The sequence below is a fragment of the Paroedura picta genome, chromosome 5, assembly GCF_049243985.1.
Source record: "Paroedura picta isolate Pp20150507F chromosome 5, Ppicta_v3.0, whole genome shotgun sequence".
NCBI classification, from domain to species: Eukaryota; Metazoa; Chordata; class Lepidosauria; order Squamata; family Gekkonidae; genus Paroedura; species Paroedura picta.
The window spans coordinates 86,115,794-86,137,392 of NC_135373.1; the positions used below are offsets into that span (position 1 = coordinate 86,115,794).

At 41.5% G+C, this 21,599-nt stretch overlaps 1 protein-coding gene and 1 long non-coding RNA gene across 16 annotated transcripts in view; one reads left to right on the forward strand and one right to left on the reverse strand.

Annotated features, from left to right (window-relative positions):
- NAV3 (neuron navigator 3) overlaps window positions 1-21,599 on the forward strand; it is a 548,360-nt gene that overhangs the window by 405,893 nt on the left and 120,868 nt on the right. For all 14 annotated transcript variants that reach the window (XM_077338887.1, XM_077338888.1, XM_077338889.1 and 11 more), the window contains one exon: window positions 9,873-9,988. In XM_077338887.1, coding sequence (XP_077195002.1) covers window positions 9,873-9,988 — 116 coding nt within the window. The remainder of the gene's footprint in view (window positions 1-9,872; window positions 9,989-21,599) is intronic.
- On the reverse strand, window positions 738-9,930 carry LOC143838095 (uncharacterized). 2 transcript variants are annotated; one of them, XR_013231223.1, is made up of 3 exons: window positions 9,821-9,930; window positions 1,895-1,992; window positions 738-858 (listed from the first exon to the last, which is right to left on the reverse strand). It is a non-coding gene; the product is annotated as an uncharacterized LOC143838095 (long non-coding RNA). The 2 variants fall into 2 exon arrangements; XR_013231224.1 differs by lacking the exon at window positions 9,821-9,930 and adding an exon at window positions 5,901-5,959.

The following is a 21,599-nucleotide window of genomic DNA, read 5'->3' on the forward strand; positions in this document are numbered from 1 at the left end:
AAAATAGTGCATATTGACTACTATTATCATACATCATCTCCTCTGCTTTCCAGAAATTTCTAGAGAGGCATGGCATCGATTCTGATGTTCTCCTGGAAGTAAAGAAATGTTGGGACACCATTGAGGGACACCACTGACTGGGGGCATAGCCTGGAGGTCAGGAATCATCTAAGGCCTGCACAGCTTTATTGGGGTCTTAGACAGAGGAATGGGCACAACATTTTGAGTATGTAGAAAAGCAGAAAACTGGGGAGGGGGGAAGATCAGTATTCCCCCAGATTTCCCAATTTTTCTATTGGAAGAACTGAGAAAGCCTTCAGACTTTTTTCATCTATATATTTTAAATAAATGAAGGGCTTATTTAACACAAGGGTTTCTTCATTCAAAAGAGGGGGGTGATTTCATAGGAGAATTTTTCACCCATACATCTCCCAGTATTTAGCAACATTTCCTCAAACATGTTCATGCTAGGTATTTTAAGAACAGAAAAAAACACAGACTTAAGAATGCCCCCCCACCACCTCCTGTGCAGTGCTCCTCCAAGATCCCAATGTTTTCCTCTGGAAAAACTGGGGGGAGGGTGCATGGAGGATGCCAGAACTCAAGGGGTCAATGTGGGCAGAAGATGAAGTGTCCGCTTTGCTTTAATCTGCATATTGCGTTCAATGGGACTTTCTGCCCGCTAAACCCAATAGGATTGCAGCCCTGAGCGGCAGCCTTTGAATTTCGACATACCGCCTCTTCCTGCTCCTGTACGGTAGAACATTTGGCCCGGTGCACCTTCTCTGCCCTGGATTTGTGTTCCCACATGGGAGCCAGGGCATTGAAGTTCCTAGTGCGGAAATGGTCTTCTTCAACCTAATGCATAATATAGTGGTTATAAGTGGTACTGTTCCCATACATACTTTGAAAATATAATAGCCAACAATTTTAAAGGGTTTTTTTAGATAAATATGTTGTCATTCATTCATTTATGACCACAAAATCTAGGAAGTCTGTATAAAATTGTAGACTGTGCTATTTCAAAATGTTACATCTATTCTTAAATGTCTTCTTGGCAATTTGCTTAAATAGTTTATCCCTCATCCAACTTGGGTATGAAGCCGTGATGGTTTCTGCATAATGACATACATTCCCTTAGCGCTTCTACTAACCCTTTTTAATCTTCAAGCAATTTTTATCTTCAGCACCACTTGCTAACAGAAAGAGGCCAGACTATTCTACTTAATAAATGCGTTTTTACTGTGTTCCATTTATTCTTTTTAAAATCTTAATCTAAAAGCTAAAGTTAAAAAATGTTAGCAGCTGACATTTCAAAAACTACCATTACTGAGAGCCAAAATATATATGACAAGCAGAAGCTACATTTATTTATTTACCTGTTCAAAAGCAAAGGGAAGTGATATACATGATAAATTTCTCATAGCCAAATTTATTATTAGAAGAATTACACCAGGGGTAGTCAACCTGTGGTCCTCCAGATGTCCATGGACTATAATTCACATGAGCCCCTGCCAGCATTTGCTGGCAGGGGGCTCATGGGAAGTGTAGTCCACAAATATCTGGAGGACCACAGGTTGACTACCCCTGAATTACACCACACTGGCTTTTATGCTTGTTCCTGTCTTTGCCCATTCACTACTAAAATAACATTTTATTACTGTTTAGGCAAAGAGCTATATCTCCCTTCCTTTCTGCATCTTTATTATAGAACTGAGATCTTCCATTGTGTTCTTTAACAAGATATAAAAATCAATCTAATGTATACAGTTTTAGTCGTCAGAAACATTTCCCATATATGGAATTCCTATTTTGCCATCTCAGAAAGATTTTTCCAATTCCTTCCAATTCCTTCTAGATTTTATAATTTTCACACATTACTATATATACTTACATATCACATTCTGTGTGCAGCCTTTAGTTCGTGGAAGCCCATGGCAAGTAGAAACTGTTTCCAGGTGAAGGCTCTTCAAAACGGCCTCAAGACTATCTCTGTAGGCAAAGGACAAGAAGCCTGTGCTCTTTCTGAGACGTAATGGTGAGGGGGGGGGTAGTTCTCAGGATCTGGTCCCTGAAGGATAATTTATTAGGCACTGATTAGACTCAGGTGGATATTGGTGCCCACCCGAGAAATAAGTAGCAATATGAGTGCTCAAATTCCAGGTTACTATGTGCTGGCAGCCTGTAAGTGAACAGATGCATGAAGGGGAGAGCTTTGTTCAAACAAGGAGGACTCTTACTTATGGAAATTAGAAACACTGGAATTGAAGAACCATGGACTGAGTGACAGCCAAAACAAAAGGGTAGACAGAACACAGGGTATATCAAACAAGCAAGATGGATAGACAGTACAGGAGCAGAGGTACAAGGAATGTGAGAGGCCTGAGGAACAACAAAAACTACCAATATTCCAAATTAACTGGCAACTTCCACTGAACAGACCAATGGAACTGTTATGCTGAGTTATATATTGATCAGGTCTACTCTAGACATCAACTCGCCAAAAGTTCAGATAGGGGCTTATTATGGCACCTGTTTCTTGGTATCCTTCTTATTGGGAAATCCAGAGACCAAACTTGGGACCTTCAGCATGCAAGGCATATGCTGAACTGCTGAACTATGACCTCTTCTCTGAACAGCCTGCATCATTTATTCCCTGGACAGCTAATCTTGGATAAAACTATTTCAACAACTGTAAAAAGCTATTCTGTTTGAAGTGGAAAGCCCTGCATATGAATATGTTCATTCATAGTGCCTATCCTTTATTGGTTATTGGGCTGGAGAAGCTCTGTAGTAAGAGAGTGTATGGTTTGAACCTTGCCCATGTTGACAGATATTCAGTCAGCTAATTTCAGGAAGGCAAGTATTCTGCTTCCATTCCAGGGCTTCCTGCTATGCCTTTGGCATACTGGATTTATTATTGTACATTTACTGCAAGCTGCTCCATCCTTAAAATGGCAAATCAGAGGCATGAACACACCAGTGAATTAACAGTTTATGTAATTTACATTTAATGTTGTGAAATTAAAGTGGCAACTTGCCGAACATTGCCAATCACAGCTAGTGTGAGATTTTTAGCAAAAATAGTCCAAAGGATTTGAGACAACTTTCATTAGAAGTCTTCTTTATTCTAACATGATTGCTTGAGAGGTAGATCTCCAGATTTAACTACAACTGAGGGGACCGAGAGAGATTTTTCCAATTTGGGTGAAGGTGGGCTAATTTCAAAACTGTACTGTCAAGGGAAATTCTGTTATTAACTTGGCATTTCTTCATATTCTGCAGCACTTTGGCTGTGATAATGCTTTGGTCCTAAAAGTATATAATCCATAATACTCATTCAAGCTGGCTGAAGAAGTGGAATGTGTCAAAACATGTAAAGCATATTAATATTATGGCTTTTGGAGTGTAAAAGATAGCTAAAGCTAATCTTTGGTATTTGAGGATTCAGACAGAATAAATGGCACTTATAAACTAGAATGCCATGACCTTAGTTCTACTCTGCAGCCTCATTGAACAAGAATAATAATTAAATCATAGGGCTTAACTGAGGTCAGTCTGCAGATGAATAATCTTATCCATTTGGTGCCTCAATAACTGTGAAACAGCCTTGGAGGACGAACGGTCCGGCCTCTCCAGGGCCAATCAGGGTGCAGGCCCTGCCCCTACAGCTCCTGCCCTCCCTGTCTGAGTTGGAATAGGGCCAATCAGGGTGCAGCCAGCTGCTCCCTGATTGGTCCTGCCCCTACAGCTCCTGCCCTCTCCCACCAAGCCCTCACTCCTTGCCTCACAGACATGCCTGGCTGTTAGAGCAAGGCACGTCGGTGACTCTGCTGTTCCAGGGCCCCAGGTGAGAGGCCGCAGGGGGGAGGGGGGATAGGGGGCACTTCCCAAAGGCTTGGAAAGCACACCCAGGGCCTCACACAGGCCCTTCCTTCCTTCCTTCCTTCCTTCCTTCCTTCCTTCCTTCCTTCCTTCCTTCCTTCCTTCCTTCCTTCCTTCCTTCCTTCCTTCTTCTCAAGAAACAGAGAGGCTGCAATTCTGTCCTCTGTGATTATAGAAATAGCTGTGAAAGGGTTTAGATACATTCATGAAAGAGAGGACCATTGATGGCTAGTGGACATAGTGATTAAATGGAACCTCTGTGACTGAGTAGCACTTTCTACCACCACCACCATATATACATATCCAGTTTAAGGATTTGTGGGGCCCATAGCACCAGAGCCAGAGTGGGGCCCTTTGGCTGTTGTTAGGTTCCGTCAGTTGTTGTTAGGTTCCGTCAAGTCATTTCTGACTCATGGTGACCTTATGAACAGAGGCCTGCCTTCCAGCTCTGTCTGCAGCCATTTCTTTAAGCTTTGTAAGGTCAATCCACTTACGTCTTTAAGACCGACAACCCTGCCCACACTAACTTGGCAGCAGACACCACTGATCTGGGTTGCTTGCTTCTAGCAGCAAGGAAGGCATCTGACATGTGGATGGCCAAGTTGGGACTCTTGTTATTGCTCCCCAGGACAGCACAAATCGTAAACATGTGTCTGTGTGCTACTCTGTCTCCATGCAGGCAGCAGCTGGGGAGGCGAAGGGTGTGCATTGAAGGGACTGAAATCTCCCACCCACAGCAACAAGGAGGCTGAGAAGCTACCCCCCCCCCCCCAGTAAGGCAGGGCAGGCTATCTTTTTGCTTTGTCCTGTATCAGTCACTGTAGAAATTACTTTAGAGATAGCTGCAACCCCGTGGGCTTCTTTTATTTTCCTCCTCTTGTCACTGCAAAGTAAATGGCCTGATGTAATATGTATTACTATGTATTGGTAAAGAACCACACAATTTCAATATCAACATAGGCCCAATTCAATCCAGATTGCTTTTTTGTGGTTTTATTGATGCACACAAATACATGTCTATGGATAACTTACAGCACCCCAAAAAGTTTTTATATGATCATACATCAGTAAACATGCAGGAGAGGAAATAATGGACCAATTCCACTTTAGAACTCACAATTTGTAATATGTGTACAGGAATGCAAAATATTCAGCACTATCAGGATTTGTTCAGGGTATGGATAGAAGCCCGCTTTGGTACAAAGTAATGATAGCAAAGGTCAAAGCCAAATGTAAGGAATGATGACATGCCTGGGTTCTTTACTGTGAAAAAAATGAAACATAGTATGTTTTGCAAGATGCAAACTTCTGTTTATGATATCTTTTAAAGCATTTTAAAATATGACCAGGATTGTATATTTTGCTCAAAGACCTGTGTTTGCTCATACATTTCAATGGGCTTTTGAAAAAACCCAATAGATAAGCAACTTGAAAGCAGTAAACATTGCAAAAAAAAAATCTTATTGGTTATTTTTGAAAAGACAGTCTTTCAGAGAAGCATCCCAAGGTGTCCTCTGTCTTATAAAGAAATGAAAAGAGCCAAATACTTGATGATGTGGCTTCCTCTTTCCTATATTTATATAATGAACTAGATCTGTGAAAGATGCTGTCTTCTTTAAACTTTGCAAAACATCATATATAAATGAAATGCATCTCCCTGGAATTCGAAATTATCATTAATGATTATATGCCTATTAATGTACGCCAATGACAGATATATGCATTGTATCTTCCACTCACAAAACTCTTTTTGTTTTTTATTCTAAATTAGTATGCTGGAATTTAGTGTCAATTGGGAACCTCACTGCCTTACAGCTATGATAGCATCTTATGTTATATTAACATAACATAAGAAAGCCAGCTTGGTGTAGTGGTTAAGAGTGGCAGCCTCTAATCCGGTGTACCCGGTTTGATTCCCATTCCTCCACATGCAGGCTAGTCACAGTCCTGTCAGAACTGTTCTCATAGAGTAGTTCTCTCTCTCAGCATTTCTCAGAGCTGTTTGTCTCACCTACCTGGAATCATCGAACTCTAGACTTGGAAGGGACCATGCAGGCTATCCAGTTGCTGTTGTCAGAATGATTTTAGGATCCTTATCACTAAGCAAAGGAGCTAGAGTTTCCAGGATGTAGTTAGAGGCTTGATATAATGATCTTTTATATTTTCAAAAAACCTGTATTCAAGCAAAACATGAAAATATATGTCAATCCTATTAAGGCCATGAGAGCAAATTCTGTCAGAATATGCTCTATTCAGAAATCTCCCCTGTAGATATACTGAGGGTATAATAATCTTGCAAATAAGTAAGTGTCATATGATGATGATTTTGGAAAAAAGAGACCAAAAGATGGGGATGAACAAATTTGATGGGCTCTTAAGTAACTGCTGTAATCACTTCCTAGGACATGCTTGTTGATCAAAGAAAATTCTTTGGATTTGCCCATATCAGAAATAGATTAGCCAAGATTCCAAATAATGTCATTTTCTCATTCAGGGCTTTCATCGATTTGTGGGTATCCCATTTCAGACTGGCTAGCAAGGCGTCTTCAACACAGAACAATTTTAGACTCAGTTTGAAGACCCAGAGCCTTGCTTTCAAATTCTACCCACAATATAACATTTGATATGCAACAGGGAATATTCAATACTTGTCTTAAAAACTGGGCCAGAGATCAATCAACATTATCAGAGGTAGCTTTGATCCAAATAGCTGAAAAGAACAAGGAGGACCACTTTCAAATTGAAGGCGTGCACAGTTCCAGGAATATACTTTTGCCCCTTTATTATGGAAAAACTATTTATAGCATTTGCACATGATTTTGCTTTGTTAAATGATGCTTTTGGGGGTAGTGGTGGTTAATATAAATCTGCCAAGAACAGGATCCCCAAATAGGAGAAGGCCATAACCTGTTCATTATTAGTCCTGTTCATTGACCACTGAAGAAGTTTCTATTTCCTGGTCTTGGTAAAAACTAAGATCTTAGATTTCAGATAATTAATCACCAAGCTTTCTCGGGAACAATAACTGGAGAAATCAACCCTGGTTTGAATCAAAATAACAGCATTGTCAATGTAAAGTAGGACAGCTTTATGTTTAAAGAAAAGCTTTATGTTGGAACAGAATAGTGTTCCAAAGAGTCAAGGAGATAATCACTTCCTATAAAATCACCAACTTTTAAATGCTTAAAGTGGGAAATGTATTCAGGTAGAGCCAAAATATAATCTATTACACTTGCTCCTCTGGGGCACAGGAATAAAACCACCAGCTCCATCAACCTCTAAATAACCATTCAATGGAATAAAATGTCTTTGGATTGAAAATTTAGCCAACTTTAGTATCTTCTTTGCAATAAACTCTTAAGACCTAGACACCTATAGCTCAATTTAAGATATAAAGTCCATGAGCCAGGTAATCTTTTTCTTTCTTTCTTTCCCTGCTAGGGAGTCTGGTACTGACAGCTTGGGGATATTTCCCAACAATTATAATTCTTGGCTCAAGAGGAATAGGAATTCTCTGTCTTGTCAGGTTTGAATCACATGGCTTCTTACTGGCTTAGGGAAGACCGATTGCATCCAGAAGACTTGCTAAAGATTTTTTCTTAGTCTTGTTGGGAGACCTGTATGGAACAGCAAAAAAACCCCTCTTTTTTAATTGGTTAGCTGATTTTGATTCTGATTCACTTGTAGTAGTCCATGCGCTAATTTCTGAAATCAGGCAATTATATTGTCTTGTTCCTCAGAGGGTAGGAACAAAATGATTGAAGAATGTTCATATCAGCTTTCAGCTGATCGTCCTCTGAGAGAGATGACAAAGGAGAGAAGCTTTTAAATTCATCTTTTTGATTAAACGTGTCACAAGTCATCTTATTGAGTAAATCTGATTAATTAGCAGCAGCAGTTGAAGAAGAGTTAGTTTTTATACTCTGCATTTCGATACCTAAATGAGTCTCAAAGCAATTTACAGTTGCCTACCCTTCCTCCCCTCACAATAAATACCCTGTGAGGTAGGTGGGGCTGAGAGAGCTCTGATAGGACTGTAACTGGCCCAAGGTAGAGGAGTGGGTAATCAAATCTGGATCTGCAGTTTAGAGGCTGCCACTCTTAACCACTACCCCATGCTTGCATGGGCATTCTTGGTCGGTTAAAATTTAATCAGAGATCTATTACTAGTAAAATATTGTATTCTCTCTGAATGTGTAATTTCCCCTTCCTTAAAGAGACTTGATAAGTGGCCTTTTGATCATTAGGGATAGGTATGAACTTTAGCATGATGAATTTTGGCCAGTTTATCATTTGTGATGTGAAACTTGTGGTAAGTCAACCAACTTTCTACAAACTTTCAAGCTGTTCATGGAGGTTTGTGCCAATTCATAAAGGAATACATTTCCAGACAGACTGTTTCCACTCAATCTAAATATTGGTGGTCATTTTGACAGGTGCAGGATGTGAGCAGAATGGATTCTGGGCAAACTAGAGACAACACCCTTGAAGGGGACATCCACCAGATCTCCTCTATATGTCCTCCAAGTATGGTGAGGATTGGGTTTACTGGATCTGAGTTATGGCCTGCCAAAGAAGGTTTCACAAGAAACTGCTCTCTCAGGAAATGACAGAGAGCACTTTTCTAGGGGCACCTTCTTTGGGGGGGATGTAATTCAGATCCTGTAAATCCAATCCTCACCACATTTGGAAGGCAGGGAAAGGAAAGTCTGCTGGAGACCCCTGTGAATGTAATACCTATGGTTTCCATGGGATCCATTCTACCAGGTACCAAAGCTCACAAATTGATTTGTTTGACTGCTACAAGACTGGGAGAGTTCATGGGTTGATTTTCACTATGTCCCCATTTTGTAGGGCATGTATGTTAAAGATACTAAGCGTTTTATCTTTTATCTTGTAAAAAGCATCTCCATAGTAAACTATCCTCCCTTGCACCATATAGATATAATGCTTGATCTTTCGGCCATGTTTGACATAGTCAACCATGAGTTATTGACCCACCACCTCGCCATGATGGGGATATAGGGCACAGCTCTCAACTGGTTACACACCTTCCTCCATAATCGATCCCAGAGGGTGGCAGTGGAAGAAGAGTTATCGCATCCCTGTCAGCTCCTGTGTAGAGTTCCTCAGGGTGCGGTACTCTCCCCCACCCTTTCAACGTCTTCATGCGCCCTCTGGCACAGCTGATCCAGAGTTTCGGGCTGGGTTGCCATCATTATGCTGATGACACCTAGTTCTATCTCCTCATGGATGGCCACCCGGACTCCCCCCCGGATCCATTTGCCAGATGTTTGGAAGCAATTGCTGAGTGGCTCAAGCTGAGTCACCTGAAACCCAGCCCCTTCAAGACAGAGGTCCTATGGTTGGGTACGAAGGGGGCAGACCAGGAAGTGCGCTTGCCCACCCTGGCCGGGACACAACTAGTCACTGTACCCCAGGCCAGGAATCTTGGTGTGACTTTGGATGCCTCACTATCCATGGAGGCACAGGTCAAGAAGGTAGCCTGCCAGGCATTTTTCCATCTTCCACCAGGTCTATAGTTGAGGTCAGTGCGAAGAGAAGATCTGTGGGCCCACCCAAAGGAGGAGTAAGGAGGGGAGGTTACTTCATCATGTTCTATGTATGGTAGCCAGCTGTTTCCCCTGGTCCCCAGCGGGGGTTGGTGGGTTGGTTTGCCGTCATGATTTTATCGGTTGTATTTTATTAATTACTGTTTTTTAGGGGGATATTTTAGTGGATTGTATTTGTCTATTTTTATCTTGTAATCTGCCACAAGCTGACTCTGCCAAGAGTGGCGGTCAAGAAATACAAATAATACAAATAATGACAATAACAATAATAATAATAATAATCTTATTTGCTTTAAGAACCTAATACACTGCAGTCATATGAAAGTGATATGAAGTGAGTTTTAAAGTGAGTTAACACTTACCAGTGCTCTAGTTATTACAGATGATACAGTCAGTCTTCTTGATTAATTTCAGAACTCATTCAGAAAATGACAGTACCTCTCTCCCACTTGCTGACTCCTGCACCAGTCCTACAAAAATGGATCTGTCATACAGTAAGACTGCCAAACAGTGTCTAGAGGAAATATCTGGTAAGTAATTTCTTAAATTTATTTATGCAAAGCTCTCAGAGTTGATACAATGTCCACATGATTTTGTTGAGCTGTTTGTTGTATTGCAGATATACAAATATGGGCAACTAGGTTGAATTATTTAAATGAGACAATTAAAATTAATGATTTAAATCATAGCGTAATAGCATTTCTTATCAATTATTTGTTAAACAACAGTACATGTTCACTTGTTGCTGAAACTATTAAAACATACCATCTGTAACCGCTCCTGCGGTATTAAATAAAAGGGTAAGGGCAATGTGGGAGGAGAAATGGTGGGCTCTGTCCGGGATAAAAACTTGGAGTGGCTCCTGATTGGGCCCTCCAAGTGTCCATCCAGGACCCTCCAAGTGTCCATCCATTGGCTGCTGGGCCCAGCCTCTCCTGGCCCAGCCGGGGAGTCACCATGCAGACACTGAAGGATGGCCGCGCGGTGAATCCTCCACTCGGGTTCTCCTCCCACTGGGGAAAGGAGCAGGGACACTGTGTCGAGGATGCAGCCTCCCTGCTCCTTTCCCGCCCTAGGGCCCTTGCTCGGGAGCCTTCTGCCAGCCCCAGGCCACCTTTGCAGCATCCAGGATGGTGAGAGGGTGCCCCTGGGACTGCCAGAAGGCTACCCCACCTCACACCGCCACAAAGAGCCTTCTGCCGGGCCCAGACACTCCTTCGCAGCCTCCTCGCTGCTGCTAGTGAGCTACTGGGGCTGGCAGAAGGCCGCGCCACCCCCCCACCCAGGAGCCTTCTCCTGCCCCTCCCCCCACTCCCCCTCTCAATTCACCCCCCTTGTAACTTCCCCCCCACTCTTCAAATACCCCCCTCCTTTCCCCCCACTCCCCTCCAAGTCCATCTACCTCCCTGGCTGCCTTCCTTCCTTCTCCCTTGCTTCCTCTATCTCTCTATCTCTTCCCCCCAACTCCCCCTCCCAATTCGCCCCCTGCTCGCGACTCCCCCCACGGACCCCACAGTTGGGGAGGACTAGTCCTATTATTGGTTGTTCCAATGTGTCCCAACAGTAGGCAGTCCTTTCCCCAACATTATTTAATATCTTCATGTGCTTTCTTGACCAGCTAATCAGAAGGTTTGGGCTTTGGCGTCACCAATATGCTGATGACACCAAGTTCTACCTCCTGATGCCTCCCTTTCCATGGAGGATCAAGTCCCTAGAGTAGATCAGCAGGCATTTTTCCATCTATGACTCCTGGCTCCTCCCCTTTCCCTTGGGCCTAGCATTCAGTCAGGATGCTTGGCTGAATGGGCTTGTTTAGCCCATTTTAGCATTTAATCATTTTAAACACATCAACTTTAATTTTTGAAGCAATTTAATTTTTCCAAAAGTAAAAGATTGTTTTTCTCTACCCTTGGAGATAACCCAATTGAAACTGACATTTCCCAGAGCTAGGCAGCTGGGCTCATCAGCTTTGCCTTTCTGCAGGAACAGGAGTTTCCTAAGCCAGGATTGTTGCCAGGGATTTTGAATTCTCAGTATGGAACTTTGCAGAAACCAAATTTAGCATGTCTGACACAATTAAATTTAGGACAATACATGTGTATGATTAATAATGCTGAAAACTGAACTTTTAGTCAGCTGCAGCATTTTTATTTTTATGGATAAGTCCACACATTGGAAGAAAAACATGCCAACATGCTAACACTTTAAGCTATGATAAAATGTGTTTTCTGGCTTAATAGGAAAATTCTTAGTATAAATTGAGAACTGCATATTTTTAATGGATTGCAAGTATACTTCAGGCTAATTACCATAGCCACTTTGCTTTGCAGGGGCAGTTAAGTGTTTTTAGAGTCATAAGACATTCAGAGGGGTTTTCTGTTGTCTGTCTCTGCATAACACTCTTAGATTTTCTTTACAAGCATATTTTGGCATTTCTCCCTCGAGGAGATCCCTGAAGATAGGCTGCCAACCTCCAAGTGGTGCCTGGAGATCTTCCATAATTTCAGCCGATCTCCAGACTACTAGCTCAGGAAAACTAGATTTGAGTCCTGTATCACTTCAGAGACCAACAAGATTTTGGGATAATTGCTTTCAAAAGTTCCTTAGCTCAGGCCAATTGCTGTTAAATTTATTTCCAATACTTCCTGCTCTATGTATTTTGCCATACATTCATTGCAAAAAAAAAAAAAAAAAGAAGCCCAAAAAGTTTGATTAACATGCATGGAATAACAGGCTCTGATTCTATGATTAGACAAACTACCTCATCTCATAAGCAGTATCTAAAGCTGGCTTAGGTGCCAGCCTGGGACTGATGGAATACCAGCTTGTTCTCACAGTCTGGGGTCCCAACATTGTTCAACTTATGGGCACTTTTGGAATTCTAAGAATCCTGAATGGGGACCAACAGGAAATGGCTGTCATGGCAGCTGATTCTAATCCCAAAAGTGTTGGGAAATGTGGTATCACAAAATGTTCCAAGCCAAGTGTCCTGCTATGATGGAGGCTACTGTTTCTATATAGGTGTTCTGCAGATAAAAAATATGATGTCCCTTGAATTCTGAAGCACCTACTGATCCAAAGCCAGGATTAGCTGTTTGCTTTGAGGGAAACATGTTTTGGGGAAAAAATAAAGGGAGCAGTACACTATGACACCCACAGGTACAAGTTTCGGGATTGCAGAGTTATATGATATAATAATTAAATACAGTAAATAGCTGGAGACTTTTCATCAGAACTGTTGTAAAGCAAGCTCCCCATTCCTCCCTTTTCCATCTTCTTCCAGAACTTGTAACTAGAAAAAACTATGGTTGTTTTGAAGTCACAACATGCAGTTATTCAAAGCTGGCATCTTAGGATCATTTAGACTTATGCTGAAAATGTGACCAATTTAAAATGCAATGGCAGGCTTTCTCAACCAGGGCTTCATGAAACCCAAGGGTTTCTTGACGGCCCTGGAAGGATATATATATATATATATATATATATCAAAAAAAAATATATATATATATATATATATATATATATATTTGATATTAGTTAAGCATTTATCAGGTGATATGATTATATATGGTCATGTCAACCAGCATCTCCCCCAATATGGACAATAATGGGCCTCAAGGGGGGAAGGGGAGGGACTCTATGCGTGTGTACACAGCTGTGCTTCCCAACCATATTCTGAATGATCATGCCACTTCTAGGGTATCTCAAAGCCTGAAGAATGTTTCAGGGGTTTCTCAATGGTAAAAAAGTTGAGAAAGGCCATGCAAAGGTAAGATTCTGAAAGGCCTGCTGCCTCTACCTAAACTGCCATTACTATGTATGTATAATACAACTTTTTCATTTTAAATCAATACTAACACTCATTTTCATTCAGATGTCTGGTCATCTGAAAAGATTATATATTAGCTTGTCATTTTATGTAGAAAAGCTTGTGGTATAAATGCTCAAAATATCCAGATAGAAATAAATGCTAGAAAACCTGCTACAGAATGGAGCTGCAGATGGTAGGTGTTCACACCAAGCTAAAGTAAATGATTAGGCAGATGGACATAGAGAGAGCAGGTTTCAGATTTCTGCTCCCACCTGAGCAGGTGGAAGTAATGCAAACAGATCAGAAAGTTTTGGGTTTAATTTTTCAGAATGTCATTGCTACAAGGTTGAGGAGCCTACTAATATCTCTAGTGGCCATTTAGCTAGTGGCCCCTAGTAAATTGGGAATGCTGCAGTAGGCATTTGCTTTGTGTCAGTCATGATTGCCTTAAATGATGTGAGTGAGTGAGGAAGGTAGGAATGTGCCAATCATTCATGGAACAGGATGGTAATTAGCTAAGGCAGGGAACTGAACAGCAGACTGGAGCTGCAGTGCATTTTTCCAGAATGGGCTCAATCAGGCAGGACAGTATTCCACATGTCTTTAAAACTATTCCATCATCTTTTTCCTGTTACCTTACAAGTGATGCCTTTTGGAATTAAAACAAATTATTTGATCGGTAATTTTTTTTTTGCCTTGCTGTTGTCTCTTTCTCTATGATGTGTGCTATTTTGAGAATAAGAGATATGTTGCTACCCTTTCTGTGATGTCTGTAGCTATGTCGCTCCTTGATGTGCAAAGACAGCAGTAAACAAAATTGTTAGCCCCTTGGCATTATATCATGGTAGATAACTGGAAATGTCATTGCTTTTTGAAATCACACATCCTGGATTGAAACGTTGCAGTTTTCTCTGTGTGACAGCAAAATAAAACCATTTACCTGTGTTAGCTCTCTGTGTGGTTGGGGGTAACTGTTACTTTGGGCCAAAGGTATGGAATGCATGTAAATGATATGTGTGTTTAGGCCAACATGTAGGAGAAGAGCCTTATTTAAACATTGCTTCTTCTATGGGGTTTGCTTGCATCCTTCTAAGTAGCCTCCAAGGAAGGGCTGGAACATTTAAATTCTTTGTTTGTGGTTCATGAAATCAAAATATCCTTGCATTTCTGCTTGTTTGTGTTATTCTGGTTCATTCCTACTTTTCTTGTATAAAATGTAGGAACATAATATCTGCTGGATCAGGCCAAAGGTCCATTTAGTCTATCCATCTGTCTCCTACAGCTGCTAACCAGATGCTTTCTGGAAGCCTACCAGCAGAGCATGGTGGCAATAGTGTCGTCTTTCTGTTGCTCTCCAACAACTAATATTCTGTGGCACAAGGGGAGTACTGTTCACACAACCTGTATTCTGCTTGTCTACACAGTTCCTCCTTACTCCTTTTACCCCCCCCCAACCTTGATGTCAGCCCCAGTTACAGTCTTGTCTCCCCTTGCCAACAGTTAGCAGTGTCTGTGATCCAGTCTAGTGTTGTGTATGAAATCACATATACAGTCTCAGTAGCACCGTCTGGAGGCCGTGCAGATGGCAGAGCACTTCCCAACTTACTAGATCTTTCTCCATGACAATATGCATTGGGCCCTTTAAATTTTTATTTCAAAGGGCACATCGCTAGGGGTAAACATGCCTTTGAGCATGGACAAATTGCTGTTGGCTCATTACTAAATAGCTCAAAAACCCCTGGTGCTAGAAGGCTGACAGCAGTGTGTGGTGCGGGGGTGGGAGGGGGCAGATATCCATGAACACCTGCTGCTTTGGCTCCTATCCTGCTCATCAGTGGTGACCAGGCAATCAGTTAATCAACAAGCTGTTTGCAGCCTGTTTGCATCTATTATAACAGGGACAGGCTGCTTAGAGCCACCAGAACCTTATTACCAGGAATCTGGCTTCTGATGTCCTGCTGTGGAATCTGGCTGGGTATGCAGCTAAATACTTAGGTTAGGACGATTGGGGGCCAATTGCTGGCTGATTGTAGGGTTGAGCTGGAAGGTGAATTGTTTTGCTCACCCAGCCAGGGAAATTTGATGAGATGCAGCAGGTTGTAGGGAAGGGCTTCAGAAACACAACTGATTCTACTTTTCATCCCAAATTTTCAGCTTCAGCTGCAGGATCAGTTTTCCTTTGAGAACATGCTAGTGACCTTGAAAAGTGATGGGTTGAAAGTACCATTGCTATACTGCTAGTTATACTACAACCAATTCCACCCTTCACACTGGATGTAGCTTCTGTCCCTGTAGTGAAGTTCTGTCCTGTTAGTTCATATTCCTGGTTGTTTAATTCTTCCATTCAGTAATGAGCCTGACTGTACCACTAGCCCAGACTGTTAGTGAGAATGGTTTGGTTGGGAGAAGTAATGCCAAATACCACATAAGTCTCTAGGGGTTGAATAAGCTGTGTACATTACGCTTATTCACATGACTGTGAAATACTGTATAAAACATAGACAAACTTTAAATTTCATTCACTTATTCTTGCAAATTAATGTTGAAGTATTTGGTTATGCTAATCTAAAAATAAGAGAAAGGGTTTTTTTTTTAAAGATAAAAATAAGGCTATTTCTCAAAAACAAAATTAACTTGGGAGGTTTCTACGTTCTTGTCCTGCAACATTTGCCAGTACTACAGATGGGCAGAATGTATCATGAGAACATGTGAAATTAACTATTTAAAAGAGGCTGTAATGGCTCTATGTGTTGTACACAGAGACTTAAGCAAGAAAACAAATGATTTACATAGGCTGAATCTAAAATTGTTTGTGACTACCTAATTAAACTTTATGTCACCAGTCATACAAACAGATTGCTCAGACCACCTACATTATAACCTTTACCAACCTTCTCTAGAAATATGTATAAGAGAAAATGGATGTAAAAGTAGGTGCCGTCTGTTGCAACACATGTTGCCAACACTTAGCTCCAGAGACATTCTTTGATTTTGCTATCCAAGGACTTAATGCATATTGAATCAACAGCATAAAGGGGAACATTGCCACTGAAATGACATTCGAAGTTTTACAAATACATGTAAGGTAAAAAATGATCTTATGATTAAATTGATGTTGATATAGATTGCAGTCTGAATGCAGAATTCCAGAGAAAAGCTAGAAGAGATAAGAATGCCTTCTTAAATGAACAGTGCAAACAAATAGAAGAAAACAATAGAATGGGGAGGACCAGAGATCTTTTCAAGAAAATTGGAGATATGAAGAGAACGTTTCATGCAAAGATGGGTATGATAAGGGACCAAAATAGTAGGGACCTCATAGAAGCAGAAGAGATCAAACAAAGGTGGCAAAATTATACAGAAGAACTATACAAGAGCGAGCTTAACATCCCTGATGACCACAATGGGGTAGTTACTGACCTGGAGCCAGACATCCTGGAATGTGAAGTCAAATGGGCCTTAGGAAGTCTGAGCAACAATAAAGCTAGTGGTAGTGACAGCATTCCAGTTGAACTATTCAAAATCTTAAAGGACGATGCAGTAAAAGTGCTACACTCAATATGCCAGCAAATTTGGAAAACTCAACAATGGCCACAGGATTGGAAAAGGTCAGTTTACATTCCAATCCCAAAGAAGGGCAATGCCAAAGAATGTTCAAACTACCGCACCATCGCACTAATTTCTCATGCTAGCAAAGTTATGCTCAAAATCCTACAAGCTAGGCTCCAGCAATATGTGGACCGAGAACTTCCAGAAGTACAGGCAGGATTTCGAAGAGGCAGAGGAACTAGAGATCAAATTGCCAACATACGCTGGATCATGGAGAAAGCTAGGGAGTACCAGAAGAACGTCTACTTCTGCTTCATTGACTATGCTAAAGCCTTTGATTGTGTGGATCACAACAAATTGTGGCAAGTTCTTAAAGAGATGGGAACACCAGAGCATCTTATTTGTCTCTTGAGAAATTTATATGCAGGTCAAGAAGCAACAGTGAGAACTGAACATGGAATCACTGACTGGTTCAAAATTGAGAAAGGAGTTCGGCAAGGCTGTATACTGTCGCCTTGCCTATTTAACTTGTATGCAGAGCACATCATGAGAAATGCGGGATTAGAGGAGTCACAAATTGGGATCAAGATTGCAGGGAGAAATATCAACAACCTCAGATATGCAGATGATACCACTCTAATGGCAGAAAGTGAAGAGGAACTAAAGAGCCTGTTGATGCGGGTGAAGGAGGAGAGTGCCAAAGTTGGCTTGAAACTCAACATCAAGAAAACAAAGATCATGGCATCCGGCCCTCTCAATTCCTGGCAAATAGAAGGGGAAGAAATGGAGATAGTGACAGATTTTATTTTCCTGGGCTCCAAGATCACTGCAGATGGGGACTGCAGCAAAGAAATTAAAAGACGCTTGCTCCTTGGGAGGAAAGCTATGGCAAATCTAGACAGCATCCTAAAAAGCAGAGACATCACCCTGCCAACAAAAGTGCGTTTAGTCAAGGCTATGGTCTTCCCAGTTGCAATGTATGGCTGCGAAAGTTGGACCATAAGGAAGGCCGAGCGTCAAAGAATTGAGGCTTTTGAACTCTGGTGCTGGAGAAGACTCTTGCGAGTCCCTTGGACTGCAAGGCGAACAAACCAGTCAGTCCTAGAGGAGATCAGCCCTGACTGCTCTTTAGAAGGCCAGATCCTGAAGATGAAACTCAAATATTTTGGCCACCTCATGAGAAGGAAGGACTCCCTGGAGAAGAGCCTAATGCTGGGAGAGATCGAGGGCAAAAGAAGAAGGGGACGACAGAGAATGAGGTGGATGGATGGAGTCACTGAAGCAGTAGGTGCAAACTTAAATGGACTCCGGGGAATGGTAGAGGACAGGAAGGCCTGGAGGATCATTGTCCATGGGGTCGCGATGGGTCGGACACGACTTCGCACATAACAACAACAACAAATAGATTGCAGTCAGGACTAGACTGGCCCTTTAACTTACTGGGAAAGTTGTTGGTGGACTGTAGCCCGGAAGGACTGCTGGCAGTCAATAAGCTAAGCGGCAGCAGCGCTGAAACTACCACAGGGACTACTTGATCTGGACCTGAGCAGCAGCCATGCTATTGAGCATGCACTTGCTTGTTGCCCCTGCCTATGCAACCAACTATGCAACCAGCCAGAGCTCAAGTTCCAACCTGAACACCCCTATTATGGAACTATGAGAAGAGGTGACGAGCTAGCCTACACTCATTGTTATATCACTATTAAGGTCCAAACCAAGTGGCCTCTGCTGGTGGCAGGGCAAGACATGATGACAGCTAAGCCTCTTCCTGGGCTACCATCTTTTGTTGGGTCTGAAACATGCAGACTGTCAAGCTGATACCATATATTTTATCTTACTTCTTTTACCCTCCCAATCTTCCAAGTGGGGACCCAAAGTAGCTCCTCCAATTGTTCCTCACATAAACCCTGTGAGGTTGGCTGAGCTCAGAATATGTCACTGGCCCAAGGTTACTTAATGAGCTTCCTTGGCAGAGCAGGAGACTGAAGCTGGGTCTCCCAGATCCTAGTCCACATATAACTTTAGGTAAAGTGAGAGCATCCAGCCAATCTGAAATTTTCTAAAGTCCTCCTCCTGAAGAATGGCAAGATTTTTGTAATGTGTCTTTTTGAAATATTTTGTATTCAGTGAGCTGCCCTCTTTGGGGGAAAAGATTACATAGAAATTAGTGTAGTTCACATGAAGGAAATTTTAAAAACTGATTTTTCAGCCAGAAAAGAGAAGATTAAAGTGTGTATGAATACAAGGCAAGCTTCCATGTGACAGTTGATTTTGTAACCTTTCCACATCTGACTATTTCAGAAGAAATGTCAAAAAATCCAAAATATACTATATATATGATATGCAACCATAATTAGATGCATATGCAATTTCCTGTGACACTAATTCGTTTAACTGGTTTGCAAAGGGGGGAGGGGAGGAGAATTAAAGTAGAACATATAAAACTGCAACAAATTAATTGCACTTAAAAACTTTATTCAACATAGGACATCTATGTAGACAAAAGAGTTGTGTTACTTTAATTGTTCATTTGTGCTCGAGCTGTGATCATACACTGTAATGAGATCTGAACATGCTGAGATAGAAAGAGACCTTGGGGTCTGTAATGGACTGTGATTTGAAATATCATAAGTGCTGTGTAAGCATGTGAAGTACTATGAAGGGTTAATGCCTCACAGAGCCAGAGAGCCTTGAGTGACAGGCTGCTCCAAGGGATTTGATTGGTTAATGTCAATTGACCAGAAATACTTGGGAACTGACTGTTGAAGAGAACTCAGTTTAGCCCTGACTGAGAAGAGTTTAATATTGATTGGAAAGAGGAGCAGTTTATCCCTGACTGAGGAGAATTACTGTCTGAGAAAAGTTTAATGCTGACTGAGAACTGGAAAAGTTGGCAAGGAGGAATGGTGAAATGCCCCTTTTGATCCAGAAAAAAGTATAGATCTTCAAGGTAGACAAGTGATTCCCTTCCCACTTAGAAAGAGATAGATCAAAGAGTGGAGTCATCCTTGGCTCTGATAAGGAATTTGAAAGCTTGTTAGTATTCCTATCTTCTCAAACCTGAAGAGTCAATTAAACACGAGGAGGGGAACTGGAGTATTTAGGAAACACTAAAACCAAAATCTTTAATCTTTAAGATTCTAAGACTTTGTGAAAAGTTCAAAACTGTTAATTGCTGGAAAAACATGACTGTAAAATTACTAAATTAACCTAAGTGTTTATTATTGATTTACCTCAGACATTTTACCCTTGATTTCACTTGAACTTTTATCCTCTATATTAGTGATCCCCAACCTGTGGGGCTCGGACCACATGTGGTCCTTCGACTAATTGGAGGTGGGCCCCGAAGGATGCCTTCTCATGAGTTAAAATTTCCATGAAAATAAAATGTTCCTTATGTTCATTGTTGTGGCGTGTCTGTATCTTATTTTGAAGGGATGTTTAAACATTACCATAGTGATCAGAGAGCGTTAGGGCAGTGGTTGAGAGTAGAGGAGTAAACTACCCCCCCCCACCGGGCCTCAGTAAAAGGCGTTGAGTGGTCCCCGGCGTTGAGTGGTCCCTGGTGATAAAAAGGTTGGGGACCACTGCTCTATATTAAATAAAATACCTTGTTTATTTTTTAACATTCTGAAACCTATTGTGTGCCATTTTCAGCAGATTGTTAAGAGAGTGATCTGGCCTCTTCCCTCAGGTTCCTGGACTGAGCCAGCATTAAAATACAATCAAGTAACAGGGTGGAACAGCAATATTCTTTCAGATAAGAAGGAAATAGATAAAGGGGCTTCTTAGAGGGAAAATCCTGAGCCTGTGAGGAAGCAGGACTAGGTCATCATAGGTTCATAACAGATAGCTCAATGAAAGTGTTCATCTGTTGCCCCACAGTAGTCAAACTATGCTGGAGATTTTTAGGAAAGGGACTGAAAATAAAAACAGTCAGAATTATAATGCTGCTGTGTAGATCTATGGTGTAGCCTCATTTGGAGATTGCAGAGGAGGAAAAGTTCAGAAGGGAGCAGCCACATGATTAAGGGATTAAAGCACCTTTCCTGTGATGAAAGGCTAAATATTTTGGGGCTTTTTGGTTTAGGAAAGAGATTACTAAAAGAGTACATGATAGAGGTTCATAAAGTTATGTATGGGGTGAAGAAGGTGACTAGAAGAAGCTTTTTCTTTCTGTCCCCTGATATTAGAACTTTAGGTCATCTAATGAAGTTGATCATCAGTAGATTCAGGACAGACAAAAGAAAATTCTGCTTTACGCACAGAATGCTTAAAATTCATTGTGAGAGGATGTATAGATAGCTACAGGAATAGAGTACTTTAAAAAGTGATTAAATCCATTTGTGGAGGATAGTTTTGTCAGTCCATGGTGACTAAAGGGAGCCTCCACATTCAGAGGCAGTAAACCTCAACATAGTGCCAGGATACAACATCAGGGGAAGGTTTTGGCCTGTTTGCCCTCTTGTTGGCTCTCCTGAGTAATTGGTTGGCCCGTGTGTGAGACAGGATGCTGGACTATATAGACCAATGGTTTTCTAGCACAGATCTCTTATGTTGCATTTGTATCAGGAACTGTTCAGATGCCTTTCTTTCTGAGGCTAGCTTGACCTAAGTGCAACTCTCATTTTGTATGCGGGCACACCACAATTTAAAAAGTTGCCTTTTTGGCACTTGGCTGAAAAAGGCTGCCTACTCCTGGCCCACCATATTTCTGAGGTTCCCTTTTATTTACTGATACAATGGTGTTGTCTGGCATTAGATCACATTCTTGACCTCCT